The sequence below is a fragment of the Otolemur garnettii genome, unplaced genomic scaffold, assembly GCF_000181295.1.
Source record: "Otolemur garnettii isolate 467f Iridium unplaced genomic scaffold, OtoGar3 scaffold00043, whole genome shotgun sequence".
In the NCBI taxonomy this organism is placed as follows: Eukaryota; Metazoa; Chordata; class Mammalia; order Primates; family Galagidae; genus Otolemur; species Otolemur garnettii.
Genome location: NW_003852438.1, coordinates 1,282,318 through 1,298,271, shown reverse-complemented (window position 1 = coordinate 1,298,271; position 15,954 = coordinate 1,282,318). Strand labels below are relative to the sequence as shown.

Sequence of the window (15,954 nt, the reverse complement as noted above, 5' to 3'; positions counted from 1 at the left end):
TCTGATGTCTTTGTACTAGTTTTGAGATTTATCTTCCATCTCATTGATTTCCTTTAGAATCAGTGTAGTAGAACCTCCATTGTTGACTCCCTCCCTACCATGACCTTATCCTTAAGTTCACCTAATTTTCATAGACTGGACATGCACCACATGTATGTTTCAGTACAATAGGCCTAGTTCCTTATGTTGACCAGTTTGTTACAGTCCCTTGGGTGGTAAACTTAGAGAGGTTCTATTGTATGTGGAATTCTTTATCTAGCATTATGAGGAATTGTTTTTTATCAGAATACATTGCTGGACAATTATGTGGTCCTTTCATGTTGTCATATTTTCTTGCTTTTTCACATTTCTTATGTCCTGCATTGATCTCTGTTCATCCAATTTAGCAGTCATTTGTTTCAATATTTTGAAATTGTTTTTGAAGAGGAGTAGTTTTTTCTAAAGATATATATATATATAGTATATATCGTTGGTTGAGTAGAACACTTTGGCTTTGATTTGGGGTGCCTCTGGTAATGTGATATTTGTATGATTTCTTAGGCAGTATGCAAGGTCAGTGGTGTCTTTGATTTCCTTGGTGGCTGGTGGTACAGTTATTAGTTGAGGCTGTGGTAAAGTTTTGCTGGAGATATGAACAGTAGCTAAACCAATCTTTGGATCTCAGTGGTTAGAAACACTGGGATAAAAATGCCTGATTTTATACCCAGAACAGCTTATGCTAGCAGGAGTGTTGCCATGTCCTGGGGACCAGTTCTTGGGCCTCCTTATGGCTTGCTCAGAAACTAGTTGTTAGTGGGTCTACATCTGCATCAGCCTGAACTTAGCCTAAGGGCAAGGCACTTCCTAGCTTCCTCCCAACCTGGCATCTGGACCCTGTGACTAGAGAAGGTGGAACCCTTCTAAGCAAATAGCATGGGCAAACTGGTTGGGAGGAGTGCCACCCACTTGTGTTTTGGTCTCATAGCAGCCTACAGAAAGGTGGTAGGAATTGCCCTAGGTATGTGTAGGAGAGCTTAGGCTTCCTTATCCTCTTCAGCTGGGTGAGACTTCACCACATCAGCCTAAATTCAGCCTAAGGGTGGGATACTGCCTGGCTTCAAACTCCAAAAATTATGTTTTTCCATGTGACTAGAGAGGGTAGGTTTTTTGTGGCCCTTTAGGCTGTGATGGCAGGAAACTGTGGAGAGTGTGATTTGCTCCTGCTCAATATTCAGTCCCACAGTAACCACTACAGAATGGTAGGCACCATCTCAGATGTGTGCAAGAAAGCCTAGTTTCCCTTCTTCTCCCCAGGCAGTCCAAGGCTGGAGCCACATTAACCCAAAGTCAGCCCAAGGGTAAGTTGGAGACCAGTATCAAATCTCAAAATTGTGCCTTGGACCTGATTCTGGATAGTCTGGGGTCCTATCCCGACAAGCAGCATGATTGAGAAACTGTGGAAAATGCTGTCTGCTTATGTCTCAGTCTCAACAGGAGCGTATAGCAAGGTGCTGGGGACTTTCCCAAAGGTGCATGAGAGCACTTGTGCTCCTCTGTCCCTCCTCAGAGCCTTTCAGTGGCTGCAGGTATGCTCAGAGTTGCCTGGTGTCTCACCTCGAGGAATGGTACCCAGCTCAAGCTGCTCTAGACTTGGATGCCTACGGAATTCCACATGGGTTCCCTTTCTAGAGCAACATCTTTGTACAGTCTCTAAGAAGTTCCCTATGTTTGCTCTAAGAACTGTGTGTTGGGGGAGTTCTCTTGTAGCCAACATTGTAAAAGCTCATCTTGCAAAGGAGAGTCCTAGGGCCTTCTCCTTTACTGTCTGTCCACACTCAGGACATGCTCCTAGCTCTTAGCTAGTCTCTGGCCAGGCAAATTGCCCTGACCCTCCTCTTGTAACCCACTTTTGGTGCTGTAGCTTCCCTAATGAATGCTAGCTTTGTTCCTAGATAGTCTGTTCAAAGTGTAAGAATTGGCTTACTACTCTGATTCCTCTCAATGGAGCAAGCACATACCACTTGTGTCTAGTTGGCCGTCTTAAACCCATTACCCCTACAAGACAGTTTTAATACTCTTCACCTGCTTTTTAATAATGACACAATAAATTCCAATCCCAGAAGCTGTGATTTACACCCAATCAGCGATAGCCATCACTGTCAGTCCCATCCAGATATAGTTAGAACCTTCTCGACAACTGTAGCTATTTATAAAGCAGCTTTTCCTTAAAGTCTTCCTGGTCCCCTGAGATTCTCAAACTCATAATAATCGGGCAAACTTTATTATAAATGCTGATGTCTCTGCAGATCAAGATACACAGTGTAGATCACCAAGATGCTTCTTACTATACATCTTTCTCACCCTCCCCAGCCCCACCATTTCTATCACTGTCACCATCTCACCCATGTTCACACAACTGCAACACTACAACATACCAGAATTGTTATGTTCCCTCTAATACATGGGTATGAAGAAGCAAATGAGTGGAATATGGAAAAATGCATTTACAGAAGATTAAATGATAACTTGTTGGTGCTTTCAGTGAATGAAGTTGAGACTATATTTAGGAGGTACCTGAAAAAAATAATCCAAAGTGTGTATTCTTCTTTGAAAGCTGCTGACCGTAAATAATGAGCCATTGACCTAAATCTGACTTCCAAGGCACGGATGATCAATAAATCAGCAAACATCTGTCAAGAGCCTATGATAAAAATTATTAGTCTTCATTGCAGAAAAAAATTACCTGGGTAACCTGTTCATTGCAAAACTAACATCCAAGGGGCACTTCTGGTACTACGGTCTGTCGTACACCAACAACTGTGTTAAAGGTGGTGGTAAGATGATCTTTTTTCTCAAGAAGTTCATGGATAGAAACAAAGAAAATAGTTCCTTAAATGAAATGTGATTTGTCTACAGAGAAGGAGCTATGTTTGCTGCAGATGCCTGGTCAGAAGAAAAGACAATTGAGCTAGTCCTAAAGGATGTAGAGAGTTTCACTGGGTGGATAAGGACATTTCAGAAGGCTTTTCAAGGGCATTTTCAGAAGGTATTTCAAGGGCATTTCAGACACAAGTAACAATTTGCTAAAAGGCCCAAATATAGCCTCAGTGGCTTAGTTGGAAAAATAATACAAATAGACAAATATTAAAAAACAAAATAAAAACTGACCAAATATACGAGATAAAGTTTTGTACTCACCAAATAAGTGTAACAAACTGCTTTTTGGAAAGTTAAAGCTTGAAGGAATCCCTAGAACCCTGTCTAGGCCACAAGCATTTGATCCATTTGCTCCTACCCACTCAAGTCTTGCCTGTCTCCATCTGCCATGAGTGCTTCATGGTGCCACAGCTGCCTACAAACCACTGTCCACTTCTGGCTTAGTGGGACACTAGATTCTGTGTGGCTTTTTTCCCTGCTGGCTCCCCAGTTCAGTGTTCATGGAGCCTTCATATGGCTTCAGCACGAAGCAAGATTATTTCAGGCTGGTTGATGGTCAGGTCTCTGAAGATTCCTGGCAAGATATGACTGTGTCTGTAGGCAGCTATTCATTATATTGCCGGGATCCCTGGAGATCCCAGTGTTCCTCAGTGAGCTGATAGGCCCCAGCGTCTTCCGAAGTTTCCCAGGAGACTGACAGCCGGTATAGGTATAGAGAAAAGTGACCTCAGCTCAAACTTTACAGCTTGACACCAAAAGTGTGGAAGGAGACTCCAGGCAGCCTGAGGAAGGAGAGTATATTCTGATAGGATTCCATTTGTCATGCCATTCAAGGAGAATAATGTGCTGGCCCAACTGAATGTACAAATTGATAATTTGTTCTCATCGGGTAACCAATATAGTGTTTAAAATAGAAGCTCATAGAAACAAAATAATGGGAGTGGGAGGGATCAGCCCTGTGACAAACCACAATACTCAGTCAATCCTGAGCAGCCCTGAGTTGTGAGAAAGTGGGGAGAGGGGTTCTGAGTATTTGTGGATTAGGACATTTGATCCACTAGGCAATCAAAGACAAATCACTTATCCAATGTGGACCTAAGTCCTCCAACTGTATAAAGTTAGGAGGTTTGATTAGATGGCCTTTCTCACAGTTGATCTTAGCCAGGGCCAAGAAGCAATTAGATCAGTGGTTCTCAACCTATGGGTCATGACTCACAGGAACTGTATTAAAGGCTCGTAGCATTAGGAAGTTTGCGAACCACTGAATTACATAGTCTTTTTCAACTCAATACTCTGCAATCTATGAGGACTTTTTTTTTTGAAACAGAGTCTCACTTTGTCACCCGGGGTAAAGTGTCATGGCGTCATAGCTCGCAGCAACCTCAAATTCTTAGGCTCAAGCAATTCTCTTGTCTCAGCCTCCCAAGTAGCTGGGACTAAAGGCACCTGCCAAAATGCCCAGCTATTTTTAAAGACGGGGTCTCACCCTTGCTCAGGCAGGTCCTGCACCTGTGAGCTCAGGCAATCCACCTGCCTCAGCCTCCCAGAATGCTAGGTTTACAGGCGTGAGCCACCGCACCCAACCTCTATGGGAACTACTATGAAAGCTTCATTACCCCGCAGACAGTGAGCCTGTGTGTAAGCAGAGTACCATATGCTTTATGTGTTGATAAATGTGAACTTGTTACCTTGTACCTTTAAAACAAAAGAGAAGGAAAACCCATCTTGATCCCATGACCTCTTTCAACCAACAGCTCATTTCCTGCCTCCATCCAAAGCACAGCTCTTCTGAAGCGTCACCCGTGGTGGGTTTCCATGCCCTTCCTTTTTCTCTCTCTCCATTCCCCTCCAGTCTGGCTTATGTCCTCATGCTGAAACTGTTCTTTTCCAAATCTGTGTCCCCAGTGAGTTTCATATTGATTGCCAACTTCTCAACTGCTCCATCTGGCAGCTATCCTCACATCTCCTGGAAATACCTTCTCTCGGCCATTATGATCACTGTTTCTTATTGATCACTCCTTTTCGGATTCCTTGGATGAAGTTCTTCAGCTTGACCTCTAAATTTTGAGCTTCTTCAGGGTTCACTCTTGAGAGCTTTTCTCTACCAAGTAATCTCAATGAATATATTGGCTTTAAATCTCTTTTGTTGCCATTGACTCATAAGTTTTTATTATCTCCAACTGCCATTTAATACCTCCATTTAGATGCGAATGGATACCTCAACTTTAATAAGGCCAAAGCAGAATTCTTGATTCCCATTTCCCTGCCCTAATGTGCCCCTTCCCCAGTATTCTCATCCAGAAAATGGACCTACCTAGTTGCTAAGACCAAAAACTGAGGTCTGGTCTTTGAACCCCATATCCTTTGCCATTCACATGTGATCATTGGCTCTACTTTCAGTGTCCATTTCTGTCTTGTAGTCCAGATCCAGGTCTTCTGCAAACACTTCTAACTGGACTCCCAGTTTTTTGTCTATTTTTCATATAGCAGCTTCACAGAAAATTTTAAAACATTTCATATAATGTCCTTATTTAGAATCCCTCTTGTAGATTCCTGCCACATCTAGAATTTAATCTAAAACCCTGACTCTGGTATACAGGGTCCTCCAGAATCTGGCTCCCACTCACCTCTACACATCTGTTGTATGACTGGCCAACCCACTATGTTCCTGCCGCTCATTTCCACCTCAGGGCCTTTGCACTGTCTGTGGCCTTGACCTGGAATAATCTTCCCCCAGGCTTTCTGTGGCTGGTTCCTTCTCATTTGATACTCCAAAAAATCTGCTTTTTCAGATAGATGCCTTGGTGACCCAGTACGAATAGCATGCCACTCAGGCTTGAGAGATCCTTCCTATTTTGTTCCCATCTTTGTGCTTAGCACTTTCAGAAAACATTTTCTTTATTTTTAATCTTTACATTAATCATCTGTGTTGTCCACCTAGAATAAAAGTTCCAGAAAACCCAAAACCTTGTCTATCTTACACCATGCTGTGTCCCTAGCACCTTGCCACCTCATTGCCACTAAGTGTTTTAAATGACTAAAGGAAGTGAATGAAGCAGTAAAAATCGAGTACTATTTGGTTAATTAAATGTTGCCCCCTTGATCTTAGTAAGGTATAAATGTGGGAATAAACTAGATAATTTTGATAGAAAAAGCTCAGAATCCTCTTATGCAACCTGTTTAAATGGGATTCCCTGACAAGAGATTTGCCACAGGTTGCACAGAGCAAATTTGTGTGTCTTTAAGTAGGTCTTACGACTCTGAGATGTGCAAAAAAAAAAAGTAGTATTAACATCTTTCTCTGCTCTTTTTTCTTTTTAAATTTCAGGATATTACAGGAGTATCCATGTTTTGGTTATATAGTTTGCTTTTGTGTATTTTAGGTCATAAGTCAAAGTTTTAAGTGTGCCCTTTACTCAAAAGTGTGCAGTGTACACATTAGATGTGAGTTTACCCATCCTTTCCTCCCCACTTACTTGAATTCTGTTGAGTTTTGCTTCCATATGTGCACATAAGTTGATCTTAAGTTAGCTACTTACAACTGTATTTTCCACTTTGGGAAAACCACTTCTTAAATATAGAGACCCTCTACTTCTCCATGGAAACAGCCAAGACCCAATTGTTGGGTCTGTTTTGAGATCCATCAATTCAGCAACAGCTAACTTTCCTCCCACCCTGTGTTCCTAGTGTTCATTTTACCACGGCCTTAGGTCCCTCCCAGAGGACTGTAATATGGTCTCCATCTGTTGGGTTTGTAGCAATTCTCATTAGCTTTTGAGTTACAGGTATCTTTTATCCATTCCCAGGGAATATCCCGGTTCCTTTACAGAAGCCACAAAGCGGTGTTAGTTGTTAATTTAGGAAACTTCTCCCTACACACACACCCAAATGAATCTGAATCTGATCCAGAAACTCAGTGCCTAAACTGTGTTTTCTCAGGTGGCGTGACTGATGCTTCTGTGATGCTGCTGGGATGGGCAGGGACAGGGGCGGAAGTGGGGCTGTGGAGGGGCTAGGTACTAACGTTTCGCTTTCTGCTGTATCTCCAGCAACACTGGATAATTGGGTTGTCATCCAAAGGAAAAGCTTGGGAAGCCTTTTGGTGACTACCTACCTTGACCCCATGAGTAGTTACTGGCGAAAAGCTAATGGCTTCTTGATATCAGCTACCACTGAGATGGTTCTGAATACCCTTCTAAAGATATTCAAGTCTGTGTCAGGATTTCTATTATGATTTTAGAAAGGCATACAGAAACCCTGCGAGAATTTTCCCCTTAGTTTCATGAGCAAAATAGTTCTGAGGAAAATTTTTCATGCCCCAAACATCCAAGCTATTCTGTCCTAAATCCATAACAGGATGGGTTAAGATGAAGAATCTCTCCAAATTATCAGATTTTTGAAAGAGTATTACATCATCAATTACAACTTGTAGAAATATTTAAAGTTTTAATTTATCCCCATTTAGTAATAATGGACTAATAGAAATGTTAAACAAGTGTACTGGCTATTTCCAATTATGGGAAATAAATTCATTTACTATATATTCATTGTGAATGTACACTGTGTTCTAAACACAGAAACAAAGGTCAGGGTCCCTTGGGGAGCAGCCCCAGGATTGGGGGTGAGGGTTAAGGGGCCGTGGGATATAGGCACAGATACAAGTAGGGTAGTCAGACTCACAGAGGTGACAAAGGGGCCACTCTAGGTCCTCCCGTTTCTGGTGTCCCTAAATTTCCTATGTCAGCATCTTACCTCCTAGGCTGAGCGTTACTGGCCTCTCTCCCAGCTTCCCCCACCCCCATCATCCTCTGACTTGTTTTCTTCATCCTATTGAAGACATGTGGGTTGACATCACAATCTCATAGACACTTGGAAGGAAGGATGTGGGTGATCCCCAGGATATGAAAGAGTCTCCATCCAGTAGGGATATTAAATGTGAAAAATGTTTTCTTCCACCTTGGGCCCCTGGGATGGTTAACTTGTAAGACTGTTAAATCCATCTACCTTCTGAGATGCCTCCTTGCCCCATGGAAACACACACACCCTGGTCATCCCAAAGGCTTCAGTGTCATCATCATCCCCAGTCTCAGCCCCACTGCCTGTTCCCTATGCTGATGCAAGTGGGAAACAAGGCCAGGCGCAGCAGCCTGCTGCCCATGCAGATAGCCAACCTGGGAGAGGATCATAGCTTCCCTCATGCCGTGCCCTCCAACCTCTGAGTCCCTCGCTGTCAAGGAGCAGCAGCCCTCCCTGGGAGGCCCCTGTGTGAGGGAGAAGAAAAAGGCTTCCCACTAGGAGCAACGCTGCCTGCTCACAGGGTCAAAGTTGACTGTTACTCCCCCCCATCTTCTCATCCTCTCAGTGGCATGGGCGGGGGACAGTCTGCCTGCCCCTTGTTGGAGGCTCTTTGTGGGGAGCAGTGGACATGGGAACAGGGACGGTGAAGTCCTATCACCCTCCTGAAACAGAAGCAGTTCCCTCCACACACACACTGTAATCGAGCTCTCACTCTCTCACTTAAAGTACAGTTAGATGGAAGAAATAAGCTATAGTATTTCGTGGTACAGAGGGGAAATTGTAGTTAACAATAATTAATTATATATTTCAAAATAGCTTGAAAAGAAGAGCTGTAATGTTCCCAACATGAAGATGAATGTTTGAGGTGATGGATACCCCAATTACTCTGATTCAGTCATTCCACATTATACACAGATGTCAAAATATCACAGTCCCCCCAAATATGTACAACTATAACATGTCAATTAAAAAGTCTTAAAGAAATGCAAATGAAAGTGATAGTTTAGCTGGCTCCTTTAAACAGCACAAACAACCAGGGGCAAACAGCAATTTGTTCTAATTTGTCAAAGGAAATCATTCATGAGCGTCTAATGTTTTAGCCTTTATTAGTAACAGAATTACTTACAAGGCTACTTTAGCAGAGGTGAGGATTTTAGACACAGGGAAGTAGTTGCCAGGCCTCTACAATTAAAATATAAATAAATATGTTCTGTGACACTGTAGGAAAGAAATAGGTACATAATGGGGGGAGGACATAGTGCCACCTGACTATGTTAAAAGTAGCTCTTTTGCCACTTAAAGCTATTAAAAATACCATCATTACTTCCACCATTGCCATTGTTTCATAAAAGAAGGACATTTAGCAAAAAAAAAAAAAAGGAAGAACATATCCTCAGTATAAAATGGTAGTTCTTTGTTATTGCAGGAAGATCAGGTCAGTCTCTAAAAACAGATTTTACCTTTAAAGGGAAATGTAAGAGTTATTTCTACCTTCCTCATTTAACTACAAATCTCTGAAAACCTTGTAGAACCTCCCATGAGGACAGATCTTAGAGATGCTTGTCTAGACCCTTCAGTTCTCTGTCCTCCTGTGAACTGGTTAAAAACTGACACTTATCCCAGAGCATCCCCAGGACCACACAGAAGAGCAGGAGGCAGTGAGACTCCTTCACAGACCAATTCAGTTATATTATAGGGTGACTTCGTGACAGAATGCTGTGCTCACCTGTGCTTGCTCTGATTACATTCATACAAGGCATCAAAGCTCACAGTGAACAGAACATGAGGACTTAGCCTCAGCTTTAATTCATCTCAAAACCTGTTTTAAAGAGAACTAAAAAATGTCAGTCTGAGCACAACTACTTAAAAAGCAGCATACAGCCCATGCAGTCGATTTCCTCATGATCCCCGTTTTGCTTTCAGATCTGGGGCAGAGTGGAGAGGAAGGTGATGCTTTGCACCTTATCCTGACACCAGCATCCAGCCTTTCATTTGTCAATACAATGTTGACAGTTGATTCTCATGATGGAAAGGCCTTCTGATTTATAATCAAACTCCAGCCAAACCGTCCATTCCCAGACCTTTTAAAATGATCCTGTAAATTACAGCAGAGAGCAGGGGAGGGTGAGCTGGCTCCCATTAAACACTAACAACCAGGGGCAAACAGCAAATGTTTCAGAAAGAATCTGTGCTTCCTTCAGTGGCAGTTAGGGGAAATACAAATTAAATACTTTTCATAACCAGCAACTATAATTATCAGGAAAATCTGAGGTGGTGTGATTTGTGACACAGCCGTATGAGCCATTTTCATCCTGCAAAGTCCATGTAGAGAAAGAAAAGAGGTAGTTTTAGCCTTCCAATAACTACAATTTTATATTGGTAAATCAAGCATAAAATTGGTAGTTGAAATGCTTCCAGGAGTCTTTGTTTTGAAATACCTTTATTCATCTATCTATTATCTCAGATTCCAGCTCTGCTAACTACTGTCATTCCAGGGGATAAAGTATTCTGTTTGCCACGTTACTATTACTGTCTTTAGAATGTGCTATTATTGAATGCTTGTTGGGTGCTTTTAGAAATGGCAAGACCATAACTCAGCCTGACAAAAACAGTCCTTGTGGTTATGTGGCATTATTTAGTTGAGACTCTTGTTTGCCTCTAAATAACTTTCCATGTTTGTCTGTCTTTTCAATTCAGGCATCATATCAACATTTCTTCATGTCCATCCTTTCGGAGCCAACATAGAATATCTTTGGTCATACATGCAGCAGCTGGACTCCAAGGTAAATTATTTTTCTCCAGTAAACTTTCATTGCTGAAATGCAGCGTGTGATCGCTGGCTGCAGGTGGACGCTGCGGGAGCTGCACTGGGATGTAAGAGAGGATAGAGGCTTATCAGCACTCCTCCTCTGCAAGGACCTCCGTTTTTGGCAGGTAGTCCTCGTCTTTTCACTTGCTTTTGTCTTTGTAGAAAGAAAAGCCGTTATCTCAAATAACAATGACTTTCAGCAGATGCCAAATTAATTAGAAAAGCTTATGAGAGATTTCAAATTATAAGTCAGCCTGAAAGTTTCCCAAACAAGGGAGAAAGCAGGTGAGTGTGGCTAACAGAGCCCTATCCTTACACCATATTCTTACAGGAGTCCATGTTCTGGACTTCACACAATAGAGGAAAAATCACCTGTAATAATATAAAGATCTCATACGACTCCCGAAAAGAAATCTGGATTAATAGCTGTTTTTCAACATTATTCTCTAACTGGAAAAAGCAACTATAAAGATATTTCAGGCGTGCCCTTCAAGGGTCATGCCCAACGTCAGACATCACACATTTCTCTGAAGCTCAGTTTTTCTCATCTGAAAATTAGCTACACTCTTAGCTCTTTGCAGTATTCATGTGTCAAAAGAGAGGGGACAAAAAGACTCTATTTATATATCAAATTTGAGTGAACAATGAGAGGGGTCCTGTGGAAATAAAATGATGTCACTAACCAGTACTGCCTGGGGGAGCTCTGGAAGGGGGTGGATAAGAAGCCCCAGAGCAGCCTGCTAAATTTCCCACTAGGAAAGAAAAGGGAACTAGAAGCTCCTCCATAGGGTGCACCGAAGTGCATAGACTTTGTATGACTGGACCTATAACCCGTAGTTTTGTGACCCTGAATAGACACTTAACAAGTCATTCGGAGTTTTCAATGGCTAGCGTGGATTAAATGACTACATTGTGCACTAATTTTGATTCAAATGGTCTTACAAGTACAGGATGCCAGAACTGCTTGACCTCTTAAATGGAGCTAATACTTCCTCCCCTTTGAGAGAAATCATCTGGAACAAAAGTATTTTTTAGTCATATAATTCATCCCTCTTTACAATAGGGTAGACCAAAGTCGGGTAAAAGAAGTTAGGAGACAGATCAATTCTTCAAGTTCAGAACTGTGTGTGTTTTTCTCCCTGTGGCTTCCCCTCACATGCATAGGGAGGGAATAGAAAATGGGGGGGTTAAACTCAGATGAAATGAGAAGGACGCTGCTGTGCAATGTTACTTTGTCATAATAAGCTCCGCGGGATTTCTGCGGTTGTTTTTCCTCCCCTTCCCCAGTATCCTCTTCCCTTAGCCTCACAGCTACCTTTGCCTGGAGGATTAAATGTAACACTGCTAGCACCAATGTGTTTGGCACAGAATAAGCCCTCCAGAAATGATTCCTATGTTGCTATTATCCTTCCCTTGTATTGTTGACATTTTTTTCTTCCCCTTTCTGGAAGTCCCAAGTGAGAAGCGTTTGCTGAGAAGCAGTTGTTGTTTTAGTATGAGCTGAAATGGCCACAGAATCCACTTGTTATTTATCTGTGAATTCCAGGACTCCTGTTTCCTCTGCTCCATCTGTCAATGATCTTATGATGATCTTAAGTGCATGTGTATGTGTCTAAATAAAATCATCTTCTGGGAGTGGCAGGAGGGGTTGATAACTAATGAATTGATGTATTTTGGTGTGGTGGAAATTCTTGTTCCATTTTACTCTCTGGACACAGCTCAGGTGTGATCTGTGTCTTTCCCTTATTAGCCTCAGGGGAGAGAGAACTCCCTTGCCCTTCCAGCCATTAAGACAATAGGCTTCTCTGGAAGGGATTCAGTCTAGGGAATTCCATCTCATTACAGGCTGAACTTTATTTTAAAAAGTGATGAAGAAAGCATTTCCTTCACAAGGAAATACACACACACACACACACACACACCCCTTACCTGCTTCCTGAATCAAATGCCCTGGAAAGTTGTCAAGTTTCCTCCTCACACCTGGGGTAGAAAACATATCAAAGAAGTGCTCTAGAATTGCTGGGGGCCAGAGGTTGGACCACATGTTCTTTCTATCCCAGTGACACTGAGAGGGTATTTAGACTTTTTAATCCACAGAGAAAATTATTACCCTACACTGGAATTGCATATCCTGAAAGCCTTAAACAGAAAACAAAATAATGAGAGGTTTGCCTTCTAGGGATCCACCGGGGCCTTGTGCCTCATCAGCTGCCAAAGGTCTCATAATCCTGGAGCCATAGGCAGCCTACTGACGCTGCAGTTCTCGGCTAGAGTGGCCTCATCCACCTGCCTCTGGGTAATCAGGATGAACAGCCCCTCTCGCCAGCACATGGAGTTTTGGTTAACATTGCATTAAGGCAGTGGGTTTTGTCCGCTGCTACAACACAGGGCATTTGCCAACTCCAGTACAACAGCTTTTTAAAAATTCCACACACACCACCATCATTTCCTTGAGATTTGACAGCATCACCATTACCACAATTGTTATAAGACCCCATTTAGAGTCTGCCCACCTTGGTGCTGATGAGAACAAGGAAAGCAGGCTGAACACAACCCTGTAATGGAGCTGTTACTATTAGGATTTCCCCAAAGGCCATATGTGGGTATATGAATGGTTAAGGATGGAAGAAAAGGCAGGAATTCATTTAAATTATGCTGAGCATGTAAATTGCACGTGGCTCCCTAAAACCATGTAGCCCAATAATAGGCCATTTTCTAGTCAAGTGTTATCCTTGCTCTTGATAATAATATTTGCATATTTGTCTCTTCTTGGCCTTTTGTGAACTACATGCTCTCATTCACTCAGTTCTCCTGTGTTAGAACATATGACAGAAAGATTTTCTGACATAAATCAGAAAGATTCATTTAGAGAAAGACAGGGCAAGGGCCAGGGGCCTTGGCTTCCTGAACCTTTGCTGGCTTGAAAACCATTCCCTAACCACAGGCAGGTGAGGTCTTCAAAGTAGGCCACATGGCCTCGAAAATGGTGTCTCATCAATTAGTTTGTTCTATGGAATCATGGGATCTCCTATGCCAGCCCCCAAGCCCACACACCCCACCTCCTGTGTTGGCAGGTCCAAGAGCACAGAAGATGCCTTTGAGATGAACACTTCCTGTCTTACAGCCGAGAGGAGGGCTCCTGCACTCTTCCCCCCGCTGACTTGTTCTTTAGCAGATTAAGGCTCAGTTCTTCAAGCCTGTCCGGTTGCCCCCTCTCCATACCTGCACCCTCCTCCCAAGGCCCACGGAGTGGGAGATTTGTTTCTGAGAAGCAAGACTTGGTATCATGTGGCCACAGAGGCTGGAGGATACAGAAAGATCTCTTTTGGCACAAAACTACTGTAAAGTAACCAGCGTGGGAGTTCATGGGTGTGTGTGCATTTCCCACCAGAGGGGAAAATCATTTACATTTCTGTACTAAATGCTTACTTCTAGAAACAAAATCTTGCCGGTTCAAAGGAGATTCAAATCCTATTTTAATTGGACAGCAATCTGTCCCAAACTATAGCTGGAGGGCAAGAGTTGGTGAAATACTCTGAGTAGTATTTGTGTACTGAATAGTCTTTGGTGTTTTATGTGTTCAGCTGTTGTCCTTAAGAGGCACCTGTCACGGCATGTTAAAGAGTGATTACTTAGCCCATAATGACCAGTATGTGTTTGTTGGATACTGCAGCACTTCTGGAAAGCATATGATCGTGAAGGTAACAGTACCCTCCACCTGACTACAGAAGGAACAAAAAGGAAGTTGCTCAACTAGAGCAAAAGAAATTGATAAGTTTCCAGGATTAAAAACCTGAATTCCCATGAATGCCGGGCTAATCCACTATTCTGCATGCACCCAGCACTGTCCTCAGGACCAGAGAAGGACAGAGGACAGCCCAGGTGCAAAAGAAAGCTAAGATAGAACTCTGCTTCCAAAAGCTTATAGTCTACTTGAAAAAATGGCATGATATTTATGAAATAAATTGAGAATCAGACACAAACTAACAAAGCACTTGACTGAGCAGGGCAGATATTTAGGAAATAAGAGTTAGAGAAGAGTGGGGGTGATACAGCCACGATCCTTGAGACCATTCTAGCCACCTTCCTTCCACGCTTGCTTCCTTCCTCCCTTAACTCATTTTCCTTTCATATTTTTCTCCTTTTAATTCTTTCCTTCTGTTTTTCTTCCTTCTTTTTCTTTTCCTCCTTCTACCTTCCCGTCCTCTCCCAGTTTCTTCCTTCTCTCTTTCTAGCTCCTCGCCTCTGTTTGTTGTCTTTCCTCCTCATGTCCGTTTTCCTCCCTTCCCCCCTTCCTTTCCCCTCCTCTCCCTTCTTGCCCCATCTACGTTCTGTATTTCTTCCTATGAATGTTTGTTGCAAGGTGTCGGTGTGTGCTGACACCATGCTCTGCCCAGGGATGCGAAGAGTGAGTAAGGCTTAGAAGTGCACTGACAGGTAAGTCAGTTGATCCCATGGCAGGGCGTCTGGTTTGCAGCCGGCTGCCCTGCCCCTCAGCCTGGATGCAGCCTCTGCGGGTGTCTTTTCAGTGCCCAAAACAGGAGCCCCTCTTCACTGGGCTTCCCCAGCCTGAGGATGTGGGATGTGGAGCCGGCCGTCATGACGATAAAGTTGATTTATGTCTGCTTGTGTCAATTTGTACATGTGCTTAGAGGCCTGGGAAGGAGGCAGCACTCGAGTCAGCAAATCAGGAAATAAATCAAGCAGTATTACCCCTGTGGAATTAACACTACACAAGCCCCTTGGTCATCAGAGCCTCCTTTCTTTCTCTTCTTTTTCTTTTTAAAAAATAATTGTAGCAAATAAATCTTTTCTAAAAGAATAAGTATTAGACTTGGAAAACCTTAAAACAAAATAGCAGTGGCAGAATCCTCTGACAATATCAAAGATTAAAAATATACAGGCTATCAATTTCTTACAACAAAAGCCAGCTGTGTAAGAGGGTAATAAAAACAAGAAAGGGGATCTTCCCTGAGATGAGGAAATGGGTAAATGTACCTGGCTAGGCCGGTGAGGTCTAGGGGCTTGGTTTTATGTGATGACTCCCTGACTTTTTCAGTTCTCAAGACAAAGAGAGCAGTGAAAAGGTGAAAGAGATTGTGAAGACAAAATTATAAAAGCTGACAAGTTATAAAAAAGGGAAAAAAACAGAGTTAAAGTAAATGAAGATATTGGCAAAGTAGAAATTCTTTAGCCATGGGGTAAAAAAGAATGAAAAATTGATTTTTCTCTTGAATTTCTCTTGAAAATCCCCAAAGGTAAAATATCATAAAGGTTACTTGGCAGGGAAGGGGGGAAAGTTTAAAACTCATCAAACTAACCTGAAAAAAATTTCTTCTTGATCTTCCTTCTGTTATAATATAGAAATATCTTAAGGGAAATGTTCTACAATTTAGCTGAGAACCTTATTTTTTTTTTTTTTTTTTTTTTTT

The 15,954-nt window shown here is 42.4% G+C and overlaps 1 protein-coding gene across 2 annotated transcripts in view; it reads left to right on the top strand.

The window, feature by feature from the left end:
* ENOX1 (ecto-NOX disulfide-thiol exchanger 1) overlaps positions 1-15,954 on the top strand; it is a 272,529-nt gene that overhangs the window by 251,982 nt on the left and 4,593 nt on the right. For both annotated transcript variants that reach the window (XM_012805530.2, XM_023513593.1), the window contains one exon: positions 10,411-10,496. In XM_012805530.2, coding sequence (XP_012660984.1) covers positions 10,411-10,496 — 86 coding nt within the window. The remainder of the gene's footprint in view (positions 1-10,410; positions 10,497-15,954) is intronic.